Genomic DNA, 23,692 nt, shown 5'->3' with positions numbered 1-23,692 from the left:
CCTCCCCACCTGCAGGCGTATCCACATCACCAAGGCCACACTCAACTACCTGAACGGGGACTACGAGGTGGAGCCGGGCTGTGGGGGCGAGCGCAACGCCTACCTCAAGGAGCACAGTATCGAGACCTTCCTCATCCTGCGCTGTACCCAGAAGCGGGTCGGCCGGGGAGGGGGCTGAGGGCTGGGGGGCCGGGTGGGGCGGAGAGAACCCAGGGGGGCGGCGGGGGCTGTGGGGACTTGTTCTTCTAGGGAGGAATGTTTCACAGCATCCCCTCTCTTCTCTTTTTGCTCTCTCCTTGAGTCTGGGCGTGAACTCCTCACGCACTGTGGTTCCTGCATCCTAGGAAGCTCCTGAGCATTACAGAGGGCTTGCAAAGGCCAACAGCAAAGCAGCAGTGTTTTTATTTTGCCTCCGTTGCAGAAATGCAACAGGCCTCAAATCGGTTAGCCGAAGCACAGCCGCAGGCCAGGCATGGAAATGAAACAGCAGGGACTCGGTCCACCATCTACTGTCTGTCCAACCATTGGTTTTGTGTCCGTCCCGCTCCTTGTCTGTTGCCTGGACCAGGTGGATATTGGGCCATTTTCTGCCTCTGTGTGTCCTGACTATCTCTGCCGTCTGTCCCGACACACATTCATTTCTCTGGAGGACCTCCGTCCTTTCCAGGGTTTCACCTTCTAGTCCCTTTCGCCTCCCTCCCTTTGTCCCAGCCCACACTTGCCCAAATATAAAACTGAATTATTAGTAGACTTCGGCGTTCTATTTTTAAGAGTGTCATGTTCCGTGTTCTTAATTTTTAAAAGTGAACGAAGAGAACATTTTCTATTTTTCCCTTGATTAAAAAACCTTTTACCAATGAATCTTTCCATTGAATTGACCTGTTGGTCATTGACCTTTGATAGAGAAAAACTTCCCTCTTTCTTTTGTTAGAAGTTAGATGAAAGATAAAACTAAGCTGGGAGAAAAGTCCAGAGAAAGTCTTGGGTGACAGCAAAGGTCCATTTGGGGGCTCCTTGGGGGCAGGTGTCCACCCTGACAAGGACATCACCGGGGGGGACTTCATCTCCCACAGCAGGACAGGAGTTGCGTCAGGTCCCCCATAGAACACAGAGAAGGATGGGAGGATTTAGGCACTCTGGGAAGAGCCTTATTTGACACATTTTTGAATACTTCCTTGCTCTTTGATTAGAGTGTAAGTGAACTGACTTCCTCCCAGGCCCTCCCACACCCTCCCCTCTGTCAAGGTGACAAGGTCTTCAGCCCCAGCTTCCTGCCCTACTCAGGCTGAGGGCTCACCTGCTACTCTGGGTTCTCTGGGTCATGTTCTTCCGACAGGTGGCCCAGAAAGATGAAATAGAGACAGGGAGTGATACCTCATACCCCACCCCACCCGGAGCCACGTCAGCTGCGTCCCTGATCCGACGGGCTCCCTTCCCAGGCTCAGAGAAGGAGCTGAGGGGAAGGCTGCCTCCGGTCTCCCCAGGGCCTCTCCAACCACCCGCCTGGAGCCCATTCGGATGGGTGGACGATCAGACAGAGGTCATGGCTGGCATACAGACCTCTTCCAGCAGAGAGACAGCTGAGGCCCCACTTGTGTATTTGTACAACGTATGTTGGCCTTCGCCTCTCAGGTTCTAGTGACCGGAACCTCCAGAAGCTGCCTCTCCGGTAGAACATGCCTGTTTGGGATAAGTCGAGTGGATACTAGAATCCTTGGTTTCCTCTCCCTTCTTCTCATCCTCTCTTGGACCCAGGCTCTGCCCACTCCCTGAGAATTCCGTGCCAATGACAGTCGTCCCCACACCCCTTTGCTTTCTCACGAGACCGGCCTCCCCCCTAGGCTAGCCAGGGCTAGCACTGGGGAGTGGGTTGGGGTTTTGGGAGGCTTTCTACAGTGAGCTCCGGGATCCCAGCAGACTAAGGCTCCTCTGTGCTCCAAAGGAAAGGCCACCTTCCTTAATTCCTACGTGGCCAGGCGCCCGGGAGGGATGAGAAATGCCCCATTCGGGCTCACCCGGTAGGCTTGGCCCACAGGCTGATGCCGTCTGTTTCACTCTCCCAGAAAGAAGAAAAGGCCATGATCGCCAAGATGAATCGCCAGAGAACCAACTCCATCGGGCACAACCCACCCCACTGGGGGGCCGAGCGTCCTTTCTACAACCACCTGGGGGGCAACCAGGTGTCCAAGGAGATGAAGCGGATGGTAAGTACAGGTGGGACCGTGTGTGTGCTGAAGCTGCCCCGGCACTGGGGCCTTCCGTGGGTGTGAGGACTGGGCGAAGCCCCTCGAGTTGCCTGATAGAACCTTGGAGAGTCACAGAAGCCACACTGGGCTAGGAGCCAGAGTGCCCGCCTTCTGGCCCTGGGTTCTCTCCGTGAGTCCCAAAGGCTGGAAGCAGACCCCGAGTCCAGGCAGAGCCTCCAGTCCTCCCATGGCACTGTCTGGTGGGGCAGCAACTCCTCAGACATCCTTCCAGAGACTTCCGCCTTTCCCAGGCAGCTGAAACACATCCTCGGGCTCAGAAACCATCTCAGTACTTTCTGGCAAGTGCCAGGTGATTGTCCCCCTAGCCCTCTGTGCTGAGAATTGTCTCTGCTAACCACAGGCGTCTGGGGTGGGGCAGGCAGACTGGATGGGCAGAGGCCATGGTAAGGGTGCTACGTCCCTTTCAAGGGACTCTGTCTGCCTCGAGGGACAGACAGCCCCGGCTCTCCCTGAGTACACCAGGGACCACCTAATTTGGGATGCACCGTCTGGGTTCTGCCGGGGATGATAGAAATAATTCAGAGGGTGGGATGAAGAGGAAGAGGGATGACAGATGAGGTAAGGATACAGCAGTAGTGTTTTCTTTCTTTTCATCTGAGAGCTTGGCTTCCACATCCACGCTCGCTCCTTAGCTCAAGGGCAGCCTGGTTCCCAGGCAGGAGGCGCCCACGCTGGGGAGAGGGATGAGTGAGGCTGGAGGGTGCAGGGAGCTGTGTGTGTCTGGAGAGCACTTTGTTCCCTCGGAGCCAGAGTACTGGAATAAGATGGGGCATGCTGGCACTAGGATCACAAATTTGGGATCTGTGAGTTTGACCACATTTTAGCTATAGCAACAGGGACGGCAGGTAAATTCTATGAAAATCCAGCGGAGGCAGCAGGCTGAGCCAGGGACAGGCTGGGAATCCGGCCACTCTGCTCCTTGCTAGCTGGCAACTAATAGATGACCAGGGTTTAAGGAAAACCTATAGGGTCAAAAAATGAATTGAGTCAAGACCTTCATTTTAATTTTTGATGGTAAAGAAGCAACTCATAAGACACCAAGTTTATGAGGGGTCAGAGTGGAGGAAGGGTGCCTGCCTTCCTCCAGGGCTTTGAACTTGGACTTCTACAGATCTCCAGCCACCACTCCCCCTCCTGGTGATGCCCTCCCTGAAGCAAAGAGCAGTTGGTGGGTCCTCTCTGTTCTCGCCCCAGCCGTTTCATAATCTCCTGCGGACTCTGTATCCATGTGACCAGGACCAGAGAGGGGGTGGGCAGAGGTGGGGGGCGGGGAATCACAGAGAGCCTGGTGCAGAGAGGGAGTCTGTCATTCAGGGGGGCGGGGAAGGGGGAACAGGAAGATAGGAGGGAGAGGACAGAGGTGAGCAGGAGACTGTGGAAGCGAGGAGTGTAAGAGCCACAAGCAGGCAGGAACGGCACCCAGTGGGCTTTTTCTGTTAAAAATCATTGGGAAGCTTTTTTCCTGGTGATATTTGGTATAAGTGCAGTCTTTAGTTATTTCAGAGTCTCAAAGGAGGCAGCTGGGAGTGTAAGCACTGGTTTAGCAGACACATTAATCATTGTTAGGACCAGGAGCCTTGGAAGAGTTAGAGAAGGGGTGTCGTTGGGGAGACGGGCTACAGGATTTCTCCGTGGTGTTGGCTGCCTCGCTGGCAGGAAGGGACAGGAAGGTGTGTGGACAGAGTGCTGGGGACACCTCTGCCGCAGCCTTTGGTAGAAGAGACTCTCCGGCCCTCATCCTGGCTGGGCAGAGTCACCAGAGGCCAGTGTCGAAGGACACCCACCACCACCCCCACCCTGGGCAGTCAGAGTGTCCAGGCTGTGGATGGAGTGGTCCCAGAAGCTGCCCGGCACACTGTCGGCGTTTGGTGGTATGCTTGTCTGAGATCTTTGAGAAGGATACACAGAGGAAGAGCTTCTCCCCTGACTTCAGCCAGTGACCAGGGTCACTGGGGGTTAGATTAAGCATGACTGGGAGTGCTAAGAAAGGTACCAACTCGTAGGCAGCAGTTAACTTCTTTAAATCTTGTTCCAACTTGGACTCAGTTTTAAAGTGTAGTGGCGAGCTGCTCTGGTTTGTGCTTAGGCCTATCTGTCACAAGGTCCCTAAGGGTACTGAGGAATAAGAAGGTTGAGAGCAGGGACACAGAGGGGCCTCTGCTCATCTAGCCAGGGAGGCCTTCCGTTCTCCGGGGGTAGTGGGCAGGGCCAGAGCACTCCGGGAAGACACAGCTCGCTGGCTGGGCAGGCAAACGAGCCTGCGCCTCCCGGTGGGTGAGTGGAGGGGCCACAGCCCCTGCTCCTGCTTTTAGGCCCAAAGGGACAGGAATTGGGAATGAAACAGAACCGGAACTGCTCCCCAGAAGTGGTGTGGTACAAACCGCAGGAACCTGTCTGGGGGTTCCTAGCTGGGCTAGGACCGCTGTCCCGGTACTAGTTAGCAGGCCAGGGAACTTGAACCCCGTCTACTGGACGTGTTGTTTTTTTTTTCCTTCAGATTTTATTTATTTATTAGAGAAATTATGAGCAGGGGGGAGGGGCAGAGGGAGAAGGAGAAGCAGACTCCTCGCTGAATGTGGGCCTGACATGGATCTTGATTCCAGGGCCCTGGAATCACAGCCTGAGCTGAAGGCAGATGCTCAACTGACTGGGCCCCTCCAGGCATCCCTGGACTGTGGTTTTTTTGTTGTTGTTGTTGGACTGTGTTTTTAATGACCATCTGCCCTGGTCAGTCGGCCAACACACTACCCTGTGCTCAGCTCTCCATGCTAACGTGGCACCCAGAGCAGACCTGGTCCCCCACCCAGCCCCAGCAGTCCTGCACCAGCCCCAGCGAATGACCAAAAGAGCATAGGAGAAAGTCAGAAACGGGTTTGTTAAAAACGTGCCAGATCTACTTCAGAGTGGCAGAAGCCAGCGCTGGCATAATAGTAGCTCAGTTGTCCTCGGTCCCAGAGTAAAGTCATGGCCGGCCCCTGCGATGGAATTCAGGGCCAGCCCCCCACAGACCCCCCTCTGTGAGGAACTGGCTGCCTGGCTTCCCTGCTGCCCACTTAAGCTCGTGCTCTGATGGATCCCGGGAGCACCCAGCATGGGCCTGCCTCCTGGTGGAGCACTCAACGTGAGTTCCCCCCAATTCCTCCTGCCGAGGCTGGGATGGTGTCATGGACTAGGTGTCACCACCCGGGCCTGATGATGCCCAGAGGGCAAGAAGAAGGTCTGGCTTGTCCAGGGAGGACCACTGCCAGGCACCCTGGGAGGAGCTCAGAGTCCACGGTGGATCACTTGGATTTGCCTTTAGAGGCTGCCAAGGCCCTTGGAAGCCCTCCCCTCAGGGGTAGAATGGAGACACTGGGGCAGTGTGGGCCCCAATCTCTTTTAGCATCTGGCAGCCCTGGTTCTCTGGTTGCTCCGGAGAGCAACATAAATCCTGATTTTTGCATTTTCAAAACACGTCTGCGGTGTTTTAGGATTTGGGTTCACCTGGCAATTGCTGACCCCGGTGTTTGCCTAGCAGTATGCTCCACACTGGGCCACAAGAAACTGCAGGTAGCCTTCTATCTTCGTCCTGGCAACCTGAGCCTTATCTGAAACGGCCCTGGGGCTGTTTGCTGATGCCTCCACCTCCCAGATTCTATCCCCTTCCCATTTCAGGGAGCCCACCCTCCATTCTGCCACACCTGGTCACACCCTGAGACTCATTTTCATGGACATCATAGATGAACTGTAAATAGGGCTTTGAGGTTGGCAACCAATAAGGGACTGTCACACTCACCCCTGCCCAGTGTATGTGAGCAGTAGTCACTCCCATGGCAGGCAGGTTTCTCACCTGCCGGGTGGCCACCCAGTTCTGGCCTTGGAAGAACACACAGGTTCTCAGATACCAGGAAGGCTGCTGCAAGTTACTGGAGTTTAACTCTCTTAGGCTCACAGATGGGGGAACTTTGTGTGTTCAGTGGGGGTGGGGGTGTGCACACATGTGGGAACTGATCACGCAGTGGTTTCTCTTGTTTCAAGCTTATTTCAAGGCAGAATTGAGAGGGACCTACCCTGCCTGGGTCCAGGAAGAAGGGGAGATTGGGGAATTGGGTGTGGGGACAGGATTTGCTTAGACACTTGGGTTTTGCCAGTGGATGACATGAAATCGCAGTGCCTGCCTCCTGCAGCGTCTAGCATAGCTCCTGTCCCATAGGAAGACCCTGGCTGTATTCGCTGAAGGAAGGAAGAAAAAACTCCTGAGTGACAGGCCTCCCTCAGGGCAGGCTCCTTGGTGAGCTGGACTGCCTTCCCACAGTCCCTTCTGGAAGCGTCCTCTCTATTCTCATACACCTTTCCTTCCCTCTCTATCCGTCTCTTTTAGGGCTTCGAAGACCCCAAGGACAAGTGAGTAATATGCCTTTCTTTATTCCTGCTCTCTTGGCCTGAGGGTTAGCCCCAAGTTTGCCTTATAGCTCGGTTGCCCCGTTGAGAGTGACCGGAGCCCCTGCTGCTGACAGAGGGGCCGCCGGGCAGACAGGCCGGGCACGAGTGCCGCCCGTGTGTCCTCACCCCACAGAACATGTGTGCACACACAACTACAGACATGCATACTCTGTTCATGGCTGTGTGGACACACACACACACACAGGAACCGCAGCTCTCAGGAAAATGCAGACACAGCACGTTGGTCACCGGCCCCTGGTCACATCCTACTGCCCTGAGGGAATGTCTTCTTTCTCTTCTACTTCCCCGCTCTGGGATGCTAGCTACCCCACTGACGACTGGGTGTCACCTTGAGGAATAGGGCTTTTCGTGCAGCAGCCTGATCATGAAACCTGCTTCCCAGAGGGTGTCCGGGATGATGGTGCAGCTGGGCAGCAAAGAGCAGAGACTGTCACCTGTGGGGAAAAGCAATTAGACCTTCCATGATAAGTCAGATTATTATTACACTACAATAATGTATCAGTAGTTCAGAAAAGCCTATTGTCAGCGAGGCCCTTCAGCCAGAGGGTCAGACATGGGCAGTTTTCTGTGCACGTGTGGGGTTAGGAGGGGGGACTTGGCCTCCAGGCCATCCTGATCTCAGTCCCAGAGTCCCCGCCCCTTATTAGGGCCTTTCTGATGGGCCTGGGTGCAGGGTGCTGGGTGGGCCCTCTAGCGGCGCCCCCTGGTGGTTAGCCTGTCCTGCGTCTGCTCCTCTTGCTCCCCAGGAATGCCCAAGAAAGTGCCAACCCTGAGGATGAAGTGGACGAATTTCTGGGCCGCGCCATTGACGCCAGGAGCATCGACAGGCTGCGGTCTGAGCATGTCCGCAAGTTCCTCTTGACCTTCAGGGAGCCTGACTTAGAGAAGAAGGTAGGGCACCCTGGGTGGGAAGGAGGCCCTGGGCAGGACCAGGACCAGGGGAAGGAGGACAGGACGACAGTTCCCTGTTGTCCCCGTCACCACAGAAAGTGCCCTTTCTTGTCAGTGTCGCCTGTTCCAACGCCACAGTGCTTAGGAGATGGAGATTTCGGGGAGACATTTCGTGGTCAGCAGGACTAAGTCGTAGCTTCCTCATGCCTCCGTTTTCTGACTTTCTTCAGAGGGTCATAGTGAGGGTTAAACAAGTCTATATGTGTAAAACACACAAAATCGTATCTGCCACGGATGTTCAGTGATGTTAGTTGGTATTTATTTTATTTTTATTGCTGTTACCATTATGAACATCATCACCAGAGGACCTCCCTTCTGCCTTTGGCACACTGACAAAAAGTCGGAAGGAACAGTCAAGATCTCTCTGTGCCATCTCCTTAAGTTGTGACTGAGCGGTTGGGCGACTTGCTGTAGGCCACCAGTGACGTTGTGACAGAGCCAGACCCGACCTTGCTCCTGTGAGGCGGACCTGTGAGCACAGGCTGCGGGCCCTGGGGACCAGGACCCGAGCCGCGAGCGCCCTCTCTGGTGACGTTGTGCCAGCACAGCTTTGGTGGGCGCAGCTGGCTGGTCTCACAGGAGGAGTTGGCCCCCAGCTGTGATTTGGAACAGGCCTCCTGTCCGCTCCTCTGCAGAGTGGCAGCCACACAGGTCCTGTTCCCGGGGCTCTTGCGAGGGTGTGCGAGGACATCACAGACGGGCACGTGTCCTAGCCGGTAGCTGGTGCTCCGTGATTGGAGCCAGGATCATTATGAAGGACTCTCACAGACCCGCAGAAAGTGTCAGGTTTGACACAGTCCAGCTGCTGTCCCCACAGGCACCGCGTTACATCACTTCAGACGGGTTTCTTGAGCACGAGGGCTAGGGCAGGTTTCTCCCAGGTGTTGGGAGTGGGCTGCCTGCGTGTCTGGGCTGGGCGGGGCTGGAGCAGACCGGGTCCTCCCTCACCCTGCGCCCTCCTCTCAGTACTCCAAGCAGGTGGATGACCGATTTGGTGCCTACGTGGCCTGTGCCTCGCTTGTCTTCCTCTTCATCTGCTTTGTCCAAATCACCATCGTGCCCCAGTGAGTACTGTCCCCCTGGCTGCGGGACTCTGAGGGTGGGAACAAGGGTCATGGAGGAGAGCAGGGAGGGGGCCAGGGGGTAGGCTTGTTCAGACAAGGAGGGCTTTCTGCTTGTGTCCTTGGAGGGACCAGGAAGCCGGGAGTCTGACTCCCCCGTGACAGGGCGGGAAGCCCTCCGGGACTGCCTTGCTGCATGAGAGACTCCTTCTTGACACTTTATCCTTTATCATCTCACCCTGTTGTCACCCATACCACGGTCGCCCTTAAATCACCCAAAGTATTTGCCAGGTTTGCTTCTGTGTGACCTTTCGTTTTTGCAAAAATGTTAACACATCTTCAAAAGATAAAGGTTTTCTGCTCCTCTGGGTATTTCAAAGAATGGATTTCTGGTTCTGATGGCTTTTCTCACAGATAGGGCAGAACACTTCCAAGGACTGGCTGTGTCCCTGAGGGAGGCCTATGGCCCCCGAGAGCCCGAGGGCTCTCGGAAATGAAGTCTTAGGTAAATCGTCACAGAGTCACATGGAGACAAGGAAGAGAATTGCTTGTGTTATCTCTGTTATGTGTGTGTGTGTGTGTGTGTGTGTGTGTGTGTACACTGGTATGTGCATTATGCACGTAGCTACATGTTTGTGACTTTTTATTATGCAACATTGCAAACATAAAGAAAAGCAAGATAATTAATATCCTCAGCACCCATCCCCTGGATATAATTATTGTTGATGTTTTACCATTGTTTCATCTGTTTTTTTCTGATTATTTAAATTTTAGATGAAAGGACATTTTCCCCCTAAAAGCCCTTACCATATACCTATTTTCAGGGCATTTTCCTTCTTAACCACAATGCCCCACATACCAAACAAAATAAACCCCAGTTCTCTGTAGTCATGTAACACCAAGTTCATGTTCACATTTCCAAAGTCATCTCCAAACAACTCCTGCCCTGAGGTCCTCATAGCCAGGATCCACTCGAGATCCCCTGGCTGTGTTTGGTTATGTCTCCTAAGTCCAGCTGAATCTAGGAGAGTCCCCTCACCCCAACACCTTCGACTTTTCATTTTGAAATAATGGTAGACTTACAGAAGCGGTATGGAGACAGAGTCTCCAGACATCCTTCATCTAGTTTTTCCTAACACGGACACTTCCGTGACAGCAGCCGAGGGTCAATGGCAAGAGATTAACCCGGAGTGACGCTATTATCTGACTGACTGTAATCTAATTCCGTTGCTGTTGCCCCTAGCGGCCTTTTTGTGCCCCAGCAGCCAGGTAGGATCCCACACTGTGTTTAGCTCTTCCTTCTCCGCAGTCCCATCTAATCTGAGACGCTTCCTCAGCCTTTGCTTATTTTTTGTGGCCTTGGAGCTTCTGAAGAGAGGTAGCCAATCAATTTGTAGATTGTCTCCATGTGGGTTTGTCTGATGTGTTTTCACAATTCGGTTGAGGTTATGCAGTTTGGGTGAGGATCCCACAGAAGCAATGTGTCCTCCTTAGTGCATGTTATCAGGAGGTACAGGAGGCCTCCATTCGTCTTTTATTTGTAATGAGACACTGTTGCAGAGATAGCCCTTACATGTGTGTCTGCTGGGACTCTGTCCGGACCCCACAGACACCAGCACCCAGCTCCACTCTGGTGGGTGCCGCTAATGCCCATTGCCCCCCATGCTGAGCTGCTGCAGAGCTGGTGTGACTGTGGGTCCTTATTGACACAGGACCCCATTTTTTTTTATATGGAAATGGAGCTACAGGTATAAAGAAGCGACCCAGTCTTTCTGTCCCATTGCTGCTCCCGATAGTCCAGTTAGCCTAGGTCCCTGTAACCCTGCCTCTATGCCACTCGCTCTTTTGTTCCTGCAGTGTGGCTCGTAGGCTGTGTTTCCCTTGGTCCCTGCTCTGCCTGCCGTGCTTCCTTCCCTGCTGGCTGCAGCTCCGAGCTGCCAAGGCGCTGATGGAAGTCTTGCTCCAGCAGTCGTCTCTCTACAGAAGCATTAAAAGCTACTTTAAAGATCTTTCTTTCCCTCTGAAGAGAGTTCTCTACCCTTGTTCTATTTGTTTAAGGCATCTAAGTGCTAGCTTCTGGGGGAGACTGGAACAAAGACGCCCTTTGAATGCCTCTCTAGAGGTATTCGCCTGCCTTGTCAAGCCCTCCGTTTGACTATAACCTGCTAACAGCGCCTGGCACCTCCAGGCCGCTCTCGCTCCCTGCAAGGGAAGAGGGATTTCTGTGGCCTCCTGATATGACGGGGTGTACCTTAGCCAGTCCCTGCCCCAGGAGGGCCAGATGGAAAGTCACTGGCAGCTCTCCTGTCTGAGGATTCTGGCCCGTGGTGAACGATAAGGTCAACTGTGATCTGCCTCTGCAGGGACGGGGGGGTGGGGGGGGTGGGGGGGCTCCTTGCATTTTCATGTTGAACTAGCAAGCCAAGTAGGACTTGTCATGGGGCCTGGCAGGATACAGGATTTAGGGACTCTGTCCCCCAAAGGGATACATCACCACTATTTTTCAGAGTGTCTGCTTAGGCTGCTGACAAATGTGTTTTAAAAAATGATGGTCATCTATCCCGTTTTCAGCCTTCATGGTTACTTAACTAGCCCTGAGTAACTGCCTGGGGGGAATAACCAAGTGACTTTTAAAATGGGTCCTTCCAAGCCAAATGAAGCGAGTCTCTGGATGGCTAAGATTTAGGCAAAATATCGAGCAGGCGACACTCGCTTCTCCATTCAGCCTGCTTCGGGCTTCTGTGCCGTGCAGGGAGATAGCAAGAACGGGAGCCAGGCGATCGTGGAGGGGGTCCTGAATCAGTGCACAGGCCTGTGTAAGCCCCTTTCTCAGTGAATCAGGGGCTGGAAGAGACTGGGCAGTGGGTTCAGGGAGATGGAGCCATCTCTCCCTCCTTCCAGAGGCTTTCAGAGCCCCCAGAATTCCCCACCTCCTCTCTTTTTCCAGCTCCATGTTCATGTTGAGTTTCTACCTGACCTGTTTCCTGCTGCTGACGTTGGTGGTATTTGTGTCCGTGATCTACTCCTGCGTGAAGGTGAGTCTGGCTGGCACCTGAGCCCTCTGTCGCCTTCCCTCCCTTCCCAGCCTGCTGATAGGAGCTCCTCCCAGGAGCCCAGGAGTTGCACTTGGGATCAGGGTGCATGATGCTGGGGCACCCCTCTGGCTTGGCATCGGCAGTGACCTAGACCACAGGGAGTGCGTTGTTCGTGGAGACAGCGGTGGTAGTTGTTCTCATCTGCCTTTGCCAACCTTGGCAACAAGAAGGTCGTGTCACCATCTCTCCTGTCTGTCCGCTTGGTGTCAGGTGGGATGAAGGAAGGGTGTCTAGCACAAAGCAGTGGTCAGTAAACATTTGCTGGAAGAATGAGTATGGAAGAGACCTCTCTCAACACCCTCTTCAGTGCCCCCCATGTGCCTGGAATTGGCCTTGGAGGGGACCATAGGGATGATGACTTTTGAGACAGTCATCACAGAGATGAGGAGAGTGGCCCAGAGTGGTTCAGTGTTTCAGACAGAGCCACACAGTCAAGAATGTGGGCGTGAGATCCTGTTCTCTGTTTTTCTCCCATATTTCCTCTTCCTCTTAGGCGTGCTGTGTCCCCCCCACCCCCCCGTCCCAAGGCTGTGTCCTTCCAGGGGACCTGGTCACAAGCCATTCTGGTCTGTGGTGGAAGCCATTCATGTTCCCCTTTGCCCTGTCCACCAACACTTTCCCTCATTTCCTTCCCTAGTGATTTAAGACTTCCCTCACAGGCCAGCCTAGTCCAGAAAGTGCTCTGTCCCTAGGCAGGTACGAGCCCTTCCAGCTTCTGTGTAAACCATTTCTATGCTCCTCTTTGATGCTCACTTGGAGCCAAGCCCCAGGAAAGGTGAGGGGCAGTCTCCGCCATCATTCTCTACCTATACCACTGTGGCCCCCGCGTTCTTCTTCTGGAAGGATTAGACCTTGGTCGCCTCCAAATTCCCCTTTCTCTCTCCACCCTCCAGGCAGGGTATTTCATTAGACTGTTAATTGTTTAATTATTTAATGGTCAAGGTCTTGGTGGACCAATGATCAGAACTGGAAGGCCCCCCTGGGAATCATCTGGAGCAGTGTAGGATTTAATCCCGTTTTCCAGCCTTTCACCCGCTGCTTCCTCAAGGCTCTGTGTTCAGTCACACCTTGCCTTTTGGTCTTGCTGTTCTCATGCCTCCCCCTGCCCCCCTGCCTGCTTTGTCCCAGAGGCCAGTTCCACTTTCTCCATCTCATGGCTATAGAAGCATGTGGTACATTCACAACAGCCAAAAGGTAGAAACGATACAACTATCCATGGACAGGTGAATAAACAAAAATGGCATTTCTGTGAGGGAATGTTTTCTACCCACGGAAGGCCGTGAAACTCTGACACACCCTACAACATGGGCGCACTTTGAAAACATGCTGAGGGAGGCCAGACCCGAAAGGACATAGACTATAGGATTCCACTTATGGAATCTCTGGAATAGGCAAACTCATAGAGACAGGAAGTAGACTAGATGGTCCTGGGGTTGAAGGAGCAGGGATGGGGAGCTACGGCTTCACGCATGCAGACTTTCTGTATGGAGTGATGGAAGGGTCTGGAACTAGAGCATTCCGGGAGTGGAACCGTGACAGTTGCTCGACAGTGTGCAGAGAGTTAATGCCACTAAATCGTATGCTTAAAAATGGTTAAAATGCTAACCTGATGAAATATATGTTTTACCACAGTAAGTCACCACAACCAGACAAAAACAAAAACAGTACACCACAGCTAAAAAGGGCCTTTTAAACATTCTTTTTTGAATGTCCAGAAGAATCTTTTTTCTTTTTAAGTTATAATCTGAGGCAAAGTCCTTGTCTGTTTGAGGTACCTAGTTAGCTTATTCCAGTCAGAATCAAAGCTGTATGTGGTCTCTGATTTTAAATCTAGAACCTAGATTTCCCTCTTTCCTGTTAGCTGCTTTGGTAAGCCTGAGCTTCCCTGATTTCACTTGGTTTGGGTTTCCTGACCCACACGTATATCCGGGCGTAGGGGAGGAGGTGGGGAGGAAGGCTCATCTCCCACTTGCCCTGGCCATTTTGAGTTCATACTTTGGTCTGGTGAGTTCTTTTTGCTACTCTTCAGGATTATTTATGAAAATCATTCCTGCCTCCTTGTGTCTCATTGAATCTATTTTGTAATTGTTGTCACATTCAATAAGTTTATTCTCAGTTCCTTTGTCCAACACACTGATTTTTCTGACAGTTCTGAGGAGGCCAGGGTCCCCTCAGGGGAGGCTGGGGAAGGGAGTGCCTTCTTCCAGGCCCCACTCCATCCCTCGCCCCTCACACACAGCCCCCCTTCAATGCGCGGGGAGGCTGCTGCTTCCATCTTACAGTATAGGTCCTCCAAACAATTTATTTAGGAAAAAAGTGCTCCCTGACTTATCAAGTCTTGCCCCAACTGATTTGGGCCAAGGGTTAAGTAGACTCGAACACCCACCTTAAGGTCCTGCTGTGTCCTTTCCCCTCCACCCGCCCCGCCCCCACCTCTGATATATCATCTCAGCATTTCTTCACTTTCTGGGAAGTAGACCCCAACCTGAGAAGTTGTTTGCAGTATGAATTCCTCTCCCATTTCATTATCCTTTCCTCCTCCGTGCTGCGGACGAACTGTTGGCACACTAAGATGTGAAGGGTAATTCTCCTTTGGCCTCTGTGTCCCCATAGTGTGTGGCCCGTGGTGGAGCCCCGCAGGCGGACAACTGAGAGTTGATTTTTTTTGTAAGATTTTATTCATTTATTTGACAGACAGAAATTACAAGTTGGCAGAGAGGCAGGCAGAGAGAGAGGAGGAAGCAGGCTCCCTGGGATCATGACCTGAGCCGAAGGCAGAGGCTTTATTTTTAACCCACTGAGCCACCCAGGCGCCCCCAACTGAGAGTTGATTTTATCCCAAATTCTCAGGTATGGCCCCGACACTGACTAGACTGGAATTTTCCGTGTCATTCTGTTTTCCCTTTGAAAACATTTGCTCTTTGCTAGACCTCAGACATCTCTCATCTTCGTTCCACGGTTTTTCAGGAGTCACGGGTGGTGGCTTCGTGATGAGATACGACAGTTCCTAAATTACCCGCGGCCTGGGCTCAGCAGATCCATACCGGGCGGCTCGGTCAGCCACAGGTGTCTTTCTCTGTTCCCTTTGTTCTCCCATGTCCCCAGCACAGCAGGGGCTTACTTGCTCAGATGTCCCTAGTTTATCCTTTTCGATGAGAGAACTGTGAAGAAAGTGTGGGCTGAGTTAGTTGAAACCAGCCCACTTTGTTGTCTTAGCTGTGTGTCGGGGAGCGCTGCCTGGGACCTTCCTGAGGGAAGGTGTCTGACGCTCGCCACCCAGGGCTCTGATGGCCTTTTCATCCTGGGCTTGTTTGATCTCCTGACAAGTGAGGCCCGGTTCACACTCACACCTAGATGTGGGGCTCACCTGGGGCCTTGGTCTCCTGGTCTCCTTGCCCCATTAGCTGCCCTTCAGGACCCTGCTGTCTCTGGGCTGCTTTGCCCTAAGGTTCCTCCCTCAAGCACTTCTTTTCTTCTGGGGCTGGTCTGGACATCTGACGTGTCACTCCTCCCTTCCCTCAGCATCTGTGCTGACCTGGGCGCTAGAGCTGCTCATCCTAGAAAAAGCCATGCTAAATCCCTCCTTGTCATCACATGGGGTCCGCAGACTGGGAATCTCAAATTGGAAATGGCTGGGACAGTGAAGCAGCCCAGACACGCACCTGAGGTTGGAATCCTTTTATGACAACCATACGAGGATGGGCTAGCCTCTGCTTGGTTACCTCCAGGGATGGTGAGCTCACTCATGTCTCCTGAGTATAGCCTTTTCCCTCTTTGCGCATCACTAACTGTTCCATCAACGTCCCTGTGGCTTCTGCCCCATCATCCAATGAGGCAGCCCAGGCCTATGCTGTTTTTTATTTATGTTTATGTTTTGTTTTTAAGATTTTATTTATTTATTTTGAGAAAGAACATGAGTAGAGAGAGAGGGAGAAGCAGACTGTCTGCTGAGCAGGGAGTCCTATGCGGGACTTGATCCCAGGACCCTGGATCATGACCTGAGCCAAAGGCACGTGCTTAACTGACCGAGCCATCCAGGCACCCCGAGGCCTACTTCTGAGAGTGCCAGTATTTTTGCTACCACCACCCAGATAGGTAGAAAGGGGTGGCTCCCTCCTTACCCTGCATTCCGGCCTGGACTCCCTATCTTCACTGTGGCTCATTAGCACTTCCGTAATAGAAAGGCCAGACTCCTCTCCTGCTGGGGCTCTTTGGGGCTGGGAGTAGATAGGCACAGAAGGAGGAATCGGTGCCATAGTTCTTGCAGTGTGTGTGTGTGTGTGTATGTGTGTGTGTGTGCGTGCTTGCACGCATGTGTACACGGGTACATACATGTGTGTATTTAAATCTCCTTCTCCTCCAGGCTGCTGGCTCTCTCTTAGCTTGCCCCCCATGGACTTCTGGGGCCCAGCTGTCTGAGCTCCCGGGAACTGTGAGCAGAGCTGCATCTAGGCTCTGTGGCTCTGTGCAGTCTCCAGAAACCTCTTCTCCCTCCCCGCAGCCTGAATGTCCTCACCAGGTCCCTTCGCTGTGCCGGCTCTCCTTTCGACCCCCGCAGCCTGACTGCTGTCCCCGGTTTCTGAAATAGGGTCTGACTACACAGCAGTACCCCTTACCTCTTAGGTATCTTCTATTGTGGGATGACTGGAGAATCCCCCGACTCACCTCCCACCAGCATGCTCAGGGTCCCACGCTGTTGGGGGAGGGTGTCGCTGCAAGACTCATGTTCCTTTGGGGATAGAGGACTCTTCACTTCAGGAGGTATATTTCAGGTTCCTCCCATGGCTTCTGAGTCCAGCAGTCTAGAGTCTGGATCCCAGCTCTGCCCCTTTGGGCTGTGTTTCCTAAGCCTCTAATGTGGCTTTTATTACATCTGTCTTGCAGATGACGATGAGGAGGCTCTGAGGTTAGGCAGCCTTCCCGAAGCCTTGAGGCTAGGAAGTGGTAGAGCTGGGGTTTAAACCCCAGTGGTTCGTGACTCCAGAGCCCATAGTCCTTCTTCTTAAAGACACTTTGTTTGTTTCTTTGTTAATGTGTCCATTTAACCCCCTGGGAGAGCAGTGGTATGGAGCTTGGTCAGCTTCTGCCTGCTTTGGTTGACCTCTAAAGTTTCCGTATCTTTTAAATAAAATCTTGTGAGGTAGAAGCTACTGCTTTTTTAAATTGGTTTCTTGTCAGAAAGACAGTTTTCTTAAGAATTTTTCCATCATTCATCTGTTGATGGACATCTAGGTTCTTTCCATAGTCTGGCTATTGTAGACATTGCTGCTATAAACATTCAGGTACACGTGCCCCTTCGGATCACTATGTTTGTATCTTTAGGGTAAATACCCAGTAGTGCAATTGCTGGGTCATAGGGTAGTTCTATTTTCAACACTTTGAGGAACCTCCATGCTGTTTTCCAGAGTGGTTGGACCAGCTTGCATTCCCACCAACAGTGGAGGAGGGGGTATATATACACAATGGAATACTATGCAGCCATCAAAAGAAATGAAATCATGCCATTCGCGACGACGTGGATGGAACTAGAGCGTATCATGCTTAGTGAAATAAGTCAATCGGAGAAAGACAACTATCATATGATCTCCCTGATATGAGGACATGGAGAAGCAACATGGGGGGGTAGGGGGATAGGAGAAGAATAAATGAAACAAGATGGGATTGGGAGGGAGACAAACCATAAATGACTCTTAATCTCACAAAACAAACTGGGGGTTGCTGGGGGGAGGTGGGATTGGGAGAGGGGGAGCGGGCTATGGACATTGGGGAGGGGAGGCGAACCATAAGAGACTATGGACTCTGAAAAACAACCTGAGGGTTTTGAAGGGTCAGGGGTGGGAGGTTGGGGGAACAGGTGGTGGGTGATGGGGAGGGCACGTTTTGCATGGAGCACTGGGTGTTGTGCAAAAAGAATGAATACTGTTACGCTGAAAAAAATAAATAAATAAATAAACATAGGGGATTAAATAAAAAAAAAAAAAAAGAATTTTTCCATCAGATTTTTTTAAAAGATTTTATTTATTAGAGAGAGAGCACAAGTGGGGCCAGGGCCAGAGGATGAAGGACAAGTAGACTCCCTGCTGAGCACAGAGGCCAGCACGGGGCTTGATCCCGGGACCCTGAGATCATGACCTGAACCGAAGGCAGATGCTTAACTGACTGAGCCACTCAGGCATCCCCTCTCCCATCAGATTTCATCATTATTTTCCATCTCTACACTACCCTGTCCCCACATCACAGACAGGGATCCAGGGCCCCAGGCTTGCCATTGATTTGCCTGGAGGCTTTATGAAAGGCCAGGATCAAAACTGCCCTTCACCCCAGTCATGATTTATTAATTATGTCCCCACTCCTGTTTTTTATGTTGAATTGATTTGAACTAATCAGACTGGGAAAGTACTGGTTTGGAATTTTTAAAAAATCAATCCTTTTTCCGAGCTGTAATTGCCAGTGAGCAGGCATTGAACAATTGGTTTGCATGGGCACAATTATCCTGCTGTAAAGAAACGGTCTCCAGGGTCTTTGAGCAGCTATGGTGCGTCCCTGTGAGAAGACGTGCCCTGGGTGAAGACTTTCACCATCCACACTGGGATTAGTAAAGACCGGATTTAGGGCAAACATACGGATGAACTCTGATCACAGGATATAAACCATTACCAGAGCAGGATGTCGAATCTTCTGGAGATTTCAAGACAGCAATTCTTGGGTTCCTGCCTGAGGTATTAAAGTTAAGAGCAGGTCTTTTTAGAGGGTGATAAGAGGGGTGCCTGGTTTGCTTGGTCAGTTAAGTACCTGCCTTTGGCTCTGGTCATGATCCTGGGGTGCTGGGATGGAGCTCTGTGTCAGGCTCCCTGCTCAACAGAGAGCCTGCTTCTCCCTCTGCCTGCCACTCTCCCTGCTTGTGCTGTCTTTCTCTGACAAATAAATAAAATCTTTAAAAATAAATAAATAAAAAATAAAAGGGTGATAAGAAATCGGCTTGTAGCAACTCAATGCATGAAGTTAAAAATCGAACTACTGCATGACCCAGCAATTGCACTGCTAGGTATTTATCCAAAGAATACAAACGTAGTGATTCAAAGGGGAACCTGTATCCCAGTACTTATCACAGCAGTGTCCACAATAGCCAAACCATGGAAAGAGCCCAGATGTCCATCGACTAATGAATAGATAAAGAAGATGTAGTATATACACACAATGGAATATTTCTTGGCCATCAAAAAGAATGAAATCTTGCCATTTGCAATGATGTAGATGAAATTAGAGATTATTATGCTAAGTGAAATATGTCAGAGAAAAGGCAAATACCATATTTCACTCATATGTGGCATTTAAACAAAAGAGATGAACATAGGGGAAGGGAAGGAAGAACAAGATGAAAATAGAGAGGGAGGCAAACCATAAAAGATGCTGAACTCTAGGAAACAAATTGAGGGTTGCTGGAGAGGAGGGAGGTGGGGGGAAGGGATAATTGGGTGATGGGTATTAAGGAGGGCACTTGATGGAAGGACACCAGATGTTACGTGAAACTGGTGAATCACTAAATTCTACCTCCAAAACTAATAAAAATTAGTTAAAAAAAAATATATATATATATATAAACACCCCCCCACCCCCACCCCGCTACCACCCATCAATCGTTCATTAGATGTTAGAACTACATTCTGGATTCAGTGTAAAAAATAGCCTGCAGTTCTTCTCCTGACTTCTAGGTGGCTCCTGTGAGCCTGGTGCCATCATCACCGGGAAACCCATACACATAGCCTGTTCCCCAGCCACCTTCTGCTAGCATCTACTAATAGCCTTTGCCTGAATTTTACTGGTGGGTGCAAAATGATAAAAGAAACCCTTTGACTGATGGGCAGGATGATCAGAACTGAAACGATTTAAGTAACATGGGTTAAGAGGAGTACGATGGAATGGCAGCATTTGAGGCAGACACAAACTGGGAACCATCTGTCGTACCTCAGGCTAGTGCCAGGACACTTTCCCCAGCTGTGAAACAAAAAAATTCCTTTACTAGGAAACAAGGACTTTCATTCCTATTGGCAACAGAGCTCTTTAAAAAATGCAAATATTAACTAAATTTTCTGTTGAATTTTGCAGCTTACAAAGCACTTTAAAATGGATCATTTCATTGAGTCTTATAGCCCTCTTGGGAGAGAGATATCCCCCAGGTATCGATAAGAAAACTTGCGTTCAGAGCCCTTGATGCCTTCCCCAGGGTCCGACAGCCAGTCAGAGCTTGAGCAGAGTTTTTTTTAATAAATGCTTTACTGAGCTACAATTCACATACAGAAGATTCACTTTGATAAAGGCAGATGAAGTTGTAATTGTTTTTAGTACATTCATGTAGTGATGCAAGGGAACCCCAGACCTCTTAGCGGTCCCTCTTCCTTCCCTGCTCCACACAGCCCCTGGCAGCCTCAAACTCTTTCTGTATGCATTTGCCTGAAATCTTACAATATGTGGCCTTTTGAGATTGTTTTCTTTCATTTAGCATAATACTTTCAAGGTTCACCCATGTCGTACATACCATGTGACAACATTGCATTCTGTTTTACGGCCAAATGATGTCCCGTTGTGTGGCTGTGTCCCACTTTGTTCATCCCTCGGGGGACGGACCTTGGAGTGGTTTCCACTTTCAGGCTATGATGAATAGTACTGCTATGAACTTTTGTCTACAAGCTCTTACATGCTCTTCGGTTTTCAGTTCTCTTGGGTAAATACCTAGGTGTATAGTTGTTGGGTCATCTGGTAACTGTGCTTATCGTTTCGAGGCACTGCCCACCTGTTTTCCAAAGCGGCTGCCCTGTTTTGCATTCCACCCAGCTTCTCTACATCCTCACCAACGCTGGCACCAACACCTGACTCTTTGCATATAGCCTTCTAGGGAGTGTGAAGTGGTAGCTCCTCTTTTGGGTTGCATTTCTCTGATGATTCATGACAAACATCCTTTTGTGTGCTTCTTGGCCATTTATATAGATTTTTTTGAGAAACAGCTATTCAAATCATTGTTCCATTTTAAAATTGGATTGTTTGTCTTATTGTTGAGTTGTAAGAGCTCTTTGTATACAGTAAACCTTATCTAGGGTTTCACTTTCTGTGGTTTTAGTTCCTGGGGTCAGCTATGGTCTGGAAGCAGTAGACCTGTGGTCAGAAGGTCAGTGGGAACGTAATGCTATGACACAGTGCTGACGTCATTCCCCTCACCACATCCCATCATGCAGGCACTTTACCTCACATCACCAGCAGAAGAAGGGTGGATCCGGCAAAATATTTTGAGAGAGAGAGACCAGAGTCAATAACTTTTATCACATTACATTGTTATAATTGTCCCATTTTATTAGTAGTTATTGTTATTAAGCTCTTACTGTGCCTAATTTATAAATTAAGCTTTGTTGGAAGTGTGTATGTAGAGGAAAAGGCGTAGTATATATAATTTCAGGACTGCCTGCAATTTTAGGCATCTAGTGGAGGGTCTTGGAATAAGATGGATAAGAGGAGACCCTTGTATTCTGCAGTCAAATGCTCTACCCCTGAGCTATACCCCCGACCCTTGTATTCTGGGTACAAGACCCGCATTAGATATATGATTTGCAACAATTTTCTCCCATTTTCTGGGTTTCACTTTCTTTTTTAAATGCACATAATACAGAATTTTCCATGGTAACCTTTTCCAAATGTACAGTTGAGCAGCATGAAATACATTCAAATTGCTGTGCAAAGGTCAGCACCAGCCATCTCCAGAACTTCAACTTCCCAGACTGAAGCTTTAAGCCCATTAAACCATACTTCCCCATTCTGCCCTCACCCCTGGCAACCACCATGCCACTGCAGTTCTATGACTTAGAGTCCTCTAGGTATCTCATACAAGCGGAATCCTACAGCGGGACGCCTTTGTGGTGCCGTCGGGGAAGCATCCCACTTTTGGTTTCAGCTCAGATGGTGATCTCAGGGTCAAGGGATCCAGCCCCGCATTGGGATCTGTGCTCAGTGCAGAATCTGCTTGAGATTTTCTCTCTCCCTCTCCCTCTGCCCCTTCCACTCGTGCTCGCTCAATCTCTCCCTCTCAAATAAACACATAAATCTTTTTGTAAAAAGTGGAGTCCTATAGTACTTATCCTTTTGTGACTTCTTTCACTCCACCTGCTGTCTTCAAGGTGATGTCCACACCGTAGCAGGGCCCAGCATGCCATTGCTTGAGGCTGAATGATACTCCATTGGATGTATATTCCCCATTCGGTTTATCCACTCATCCATAGGTGGACACTTAGGTCTTCCACCTTTTGGCCATTGTGAGTTGTGAGCACGAGTCCGCAAATAGGTGTACAAGCCTCTGCTTTCTATTCTTCTGGGTATTCCAGAAGTGGAATTGTGGGATCATACGGGAACTCAATATGTCGTTGGCTGAGCTACTGTCACACTGTTTTCCACATCAGCTGCCTCATTTTTTGTGCCCACCAGCAATGCATAGAGGTTCCAATTTTTCTATAGCCTCGCCTTTTTTCACTTTCTTGTGGTGTTATTTGAAGCACAAGAATTTTTAAATTTTGATGACATCCAAGTAATCTATTTTTTCTTTTTTTTTTTCCTTTCCTTCCCTTTCCTTCCCTTTCTTCCTTCCTTCTGTCCTCCCTCCCTCCGTTCATTCATTCTTTCTGCTTGTGCTGTTGGTATTCTAAGAAACCATTGCTCAACCCAAAGTCCCAAGGATTGGCTTGCATATTTTCTTCTCCAAGTCCTGTAGTTTTATCCCTTGCATTTATGTCTCTGATCCATTTCAAGGTAATTTTTGTATGTGGTGTGAAGGAGGGGCCCAGCGCTATTCTTCTGCCTGTGGATATCCAGATGCCTCCGCAGCATTTGTTTAAAGGCTATTCTTCCCGCATCATGTTGGCAACCTTGTCAAAATCAACTGATCAGAAATGTCAGGCATTGTTTCTGGATTCACTCTGTTCCTTTGAGCGGAATATTCTGTTCTCTGTGTCATTAAGCAGGATGTTCATCGAAGCTTATGCTCTCCAAATCACACATGGCTTTCCTTCTACCACAGAAGTGGCTTTAACCAGAGTGTTTTCTTTCTTACTCCAAAAGAAGTGTATTTTCAGAATAATGCCACAGACTTGATGATACGTGAATATGGATGGGGGGTCGCCCCTGTTGGAATCCAAGGTCTTCACTGGCCTGCATAGAGTGTGAGGCTGTGAGACCTCTACCATTGCTGTGTGTGTCCTTCCCTGTGGTCCTCTGTCTCCTTCTGCTGAATAGGAGGTGGCCTTGTTGGAAGGCTGGAAGTGCATTTGGGTGGAAAAGATACACTGTTTCCCAACACGCATACCCAGCTCAAAGCCCAACACCGAGGGGTGAGCAGGGCACTTACTTAGCAGCAAGAACTGTGAAGGGTCTGAGATTCGGGTTCACCTTACTTGCAAGCTAGGAAGTGAACCTTACAATGTCATGGATGCTGGCAGGGGACACGAGACTCCTGGGTCAGAGATGAAGGGGGTTTGTGACTGCCAGCACAGCAGGCAGCAGGCACATCAGCATATAACTGCCAGCTTCCCAAAGCCCCGTGGGGCAGGTGTGATGGGCCCACGTGGTGCTCTGCGTATAATGAGTGGGGGTTGCAGCTGGGAGCAGTACACCAAGGTCCCTGTACGGGCCAGCAGCAAACACCATAGCACACAAGCCAATCTCTTGCACAGTAGGAACGAGCCATCTCTGAGTGGTTACAGGGCGTCCTCTTGCCTGTTTAGTTGTCTGTGTGACTGTCCTGTCCATATCAGAGGAGGGATGAGCCGTGTAGTCTGGCCTCCTTGGCCAGACTGTGTATAGATGTGTATAGATGCTCAGGGCCCTGAGAGTCCTACCG

The 23,692-nt window shown here is 50.6% G+C and overlaps 1 protein-coding gene across 3 annotated transcripts in view; it reads left to right on the top strand.

Annotated features, from left to right (window-relative positions):
• The window catches only part of ADCY5 (adenylate cyclase 5), a 145,985-nt gene that overhangs the window by 105,275 nt on the left and 17,018 nt on the right, over window positions 1-23,692 (top strand). For all 3 annotated transcript variants that reach the window (XM_046002129.1, XM_046002127.1, XM_046002128.1), the window contains 6 exons: window positions 16-157; window positions 2,064-2,204; window positions 6,628-6,650; window positions 7,457-7,601; window positions 8,628-8,725; window positions 11,670-11,757. In XM_046002129.1, coding sequence (XP_045858085.1) covers window positions 16-157; window positions 2,064-2,204; window positions 6,628-6,650; window positions 7,457-7,601; window positions 8,628-8,725; window positions 11,670-11,757 — 637 coding nt within the window. The remainder of the gene's footprint in view (window positions 1-15; window positions 158-2,063; window positions 2,205-6,627; window positions 6,651-7,456; window positions 7,602-8,627; window positions 8,726-11,669; window positions 11,758-23,692) is intronic.

The sequence above is a fragment of the Meles meles genome, chromosome 4 (genome assembly GCF_922984935.1).
Source record: "Meles meles chromosome 4, mMelMel3.1 paternal haplotype, whole genome shotgun sequence".
Classification (NCBI taxonomy): domain Eukaryota; kingdom Metazoa; phylum Chordata; class Mammalia; order Carnivora; family Mustelidae; genus Meles; species Meles meles.
This window is presented reverse-complemented; position numbering and strand designations above follow the sequence as displayed.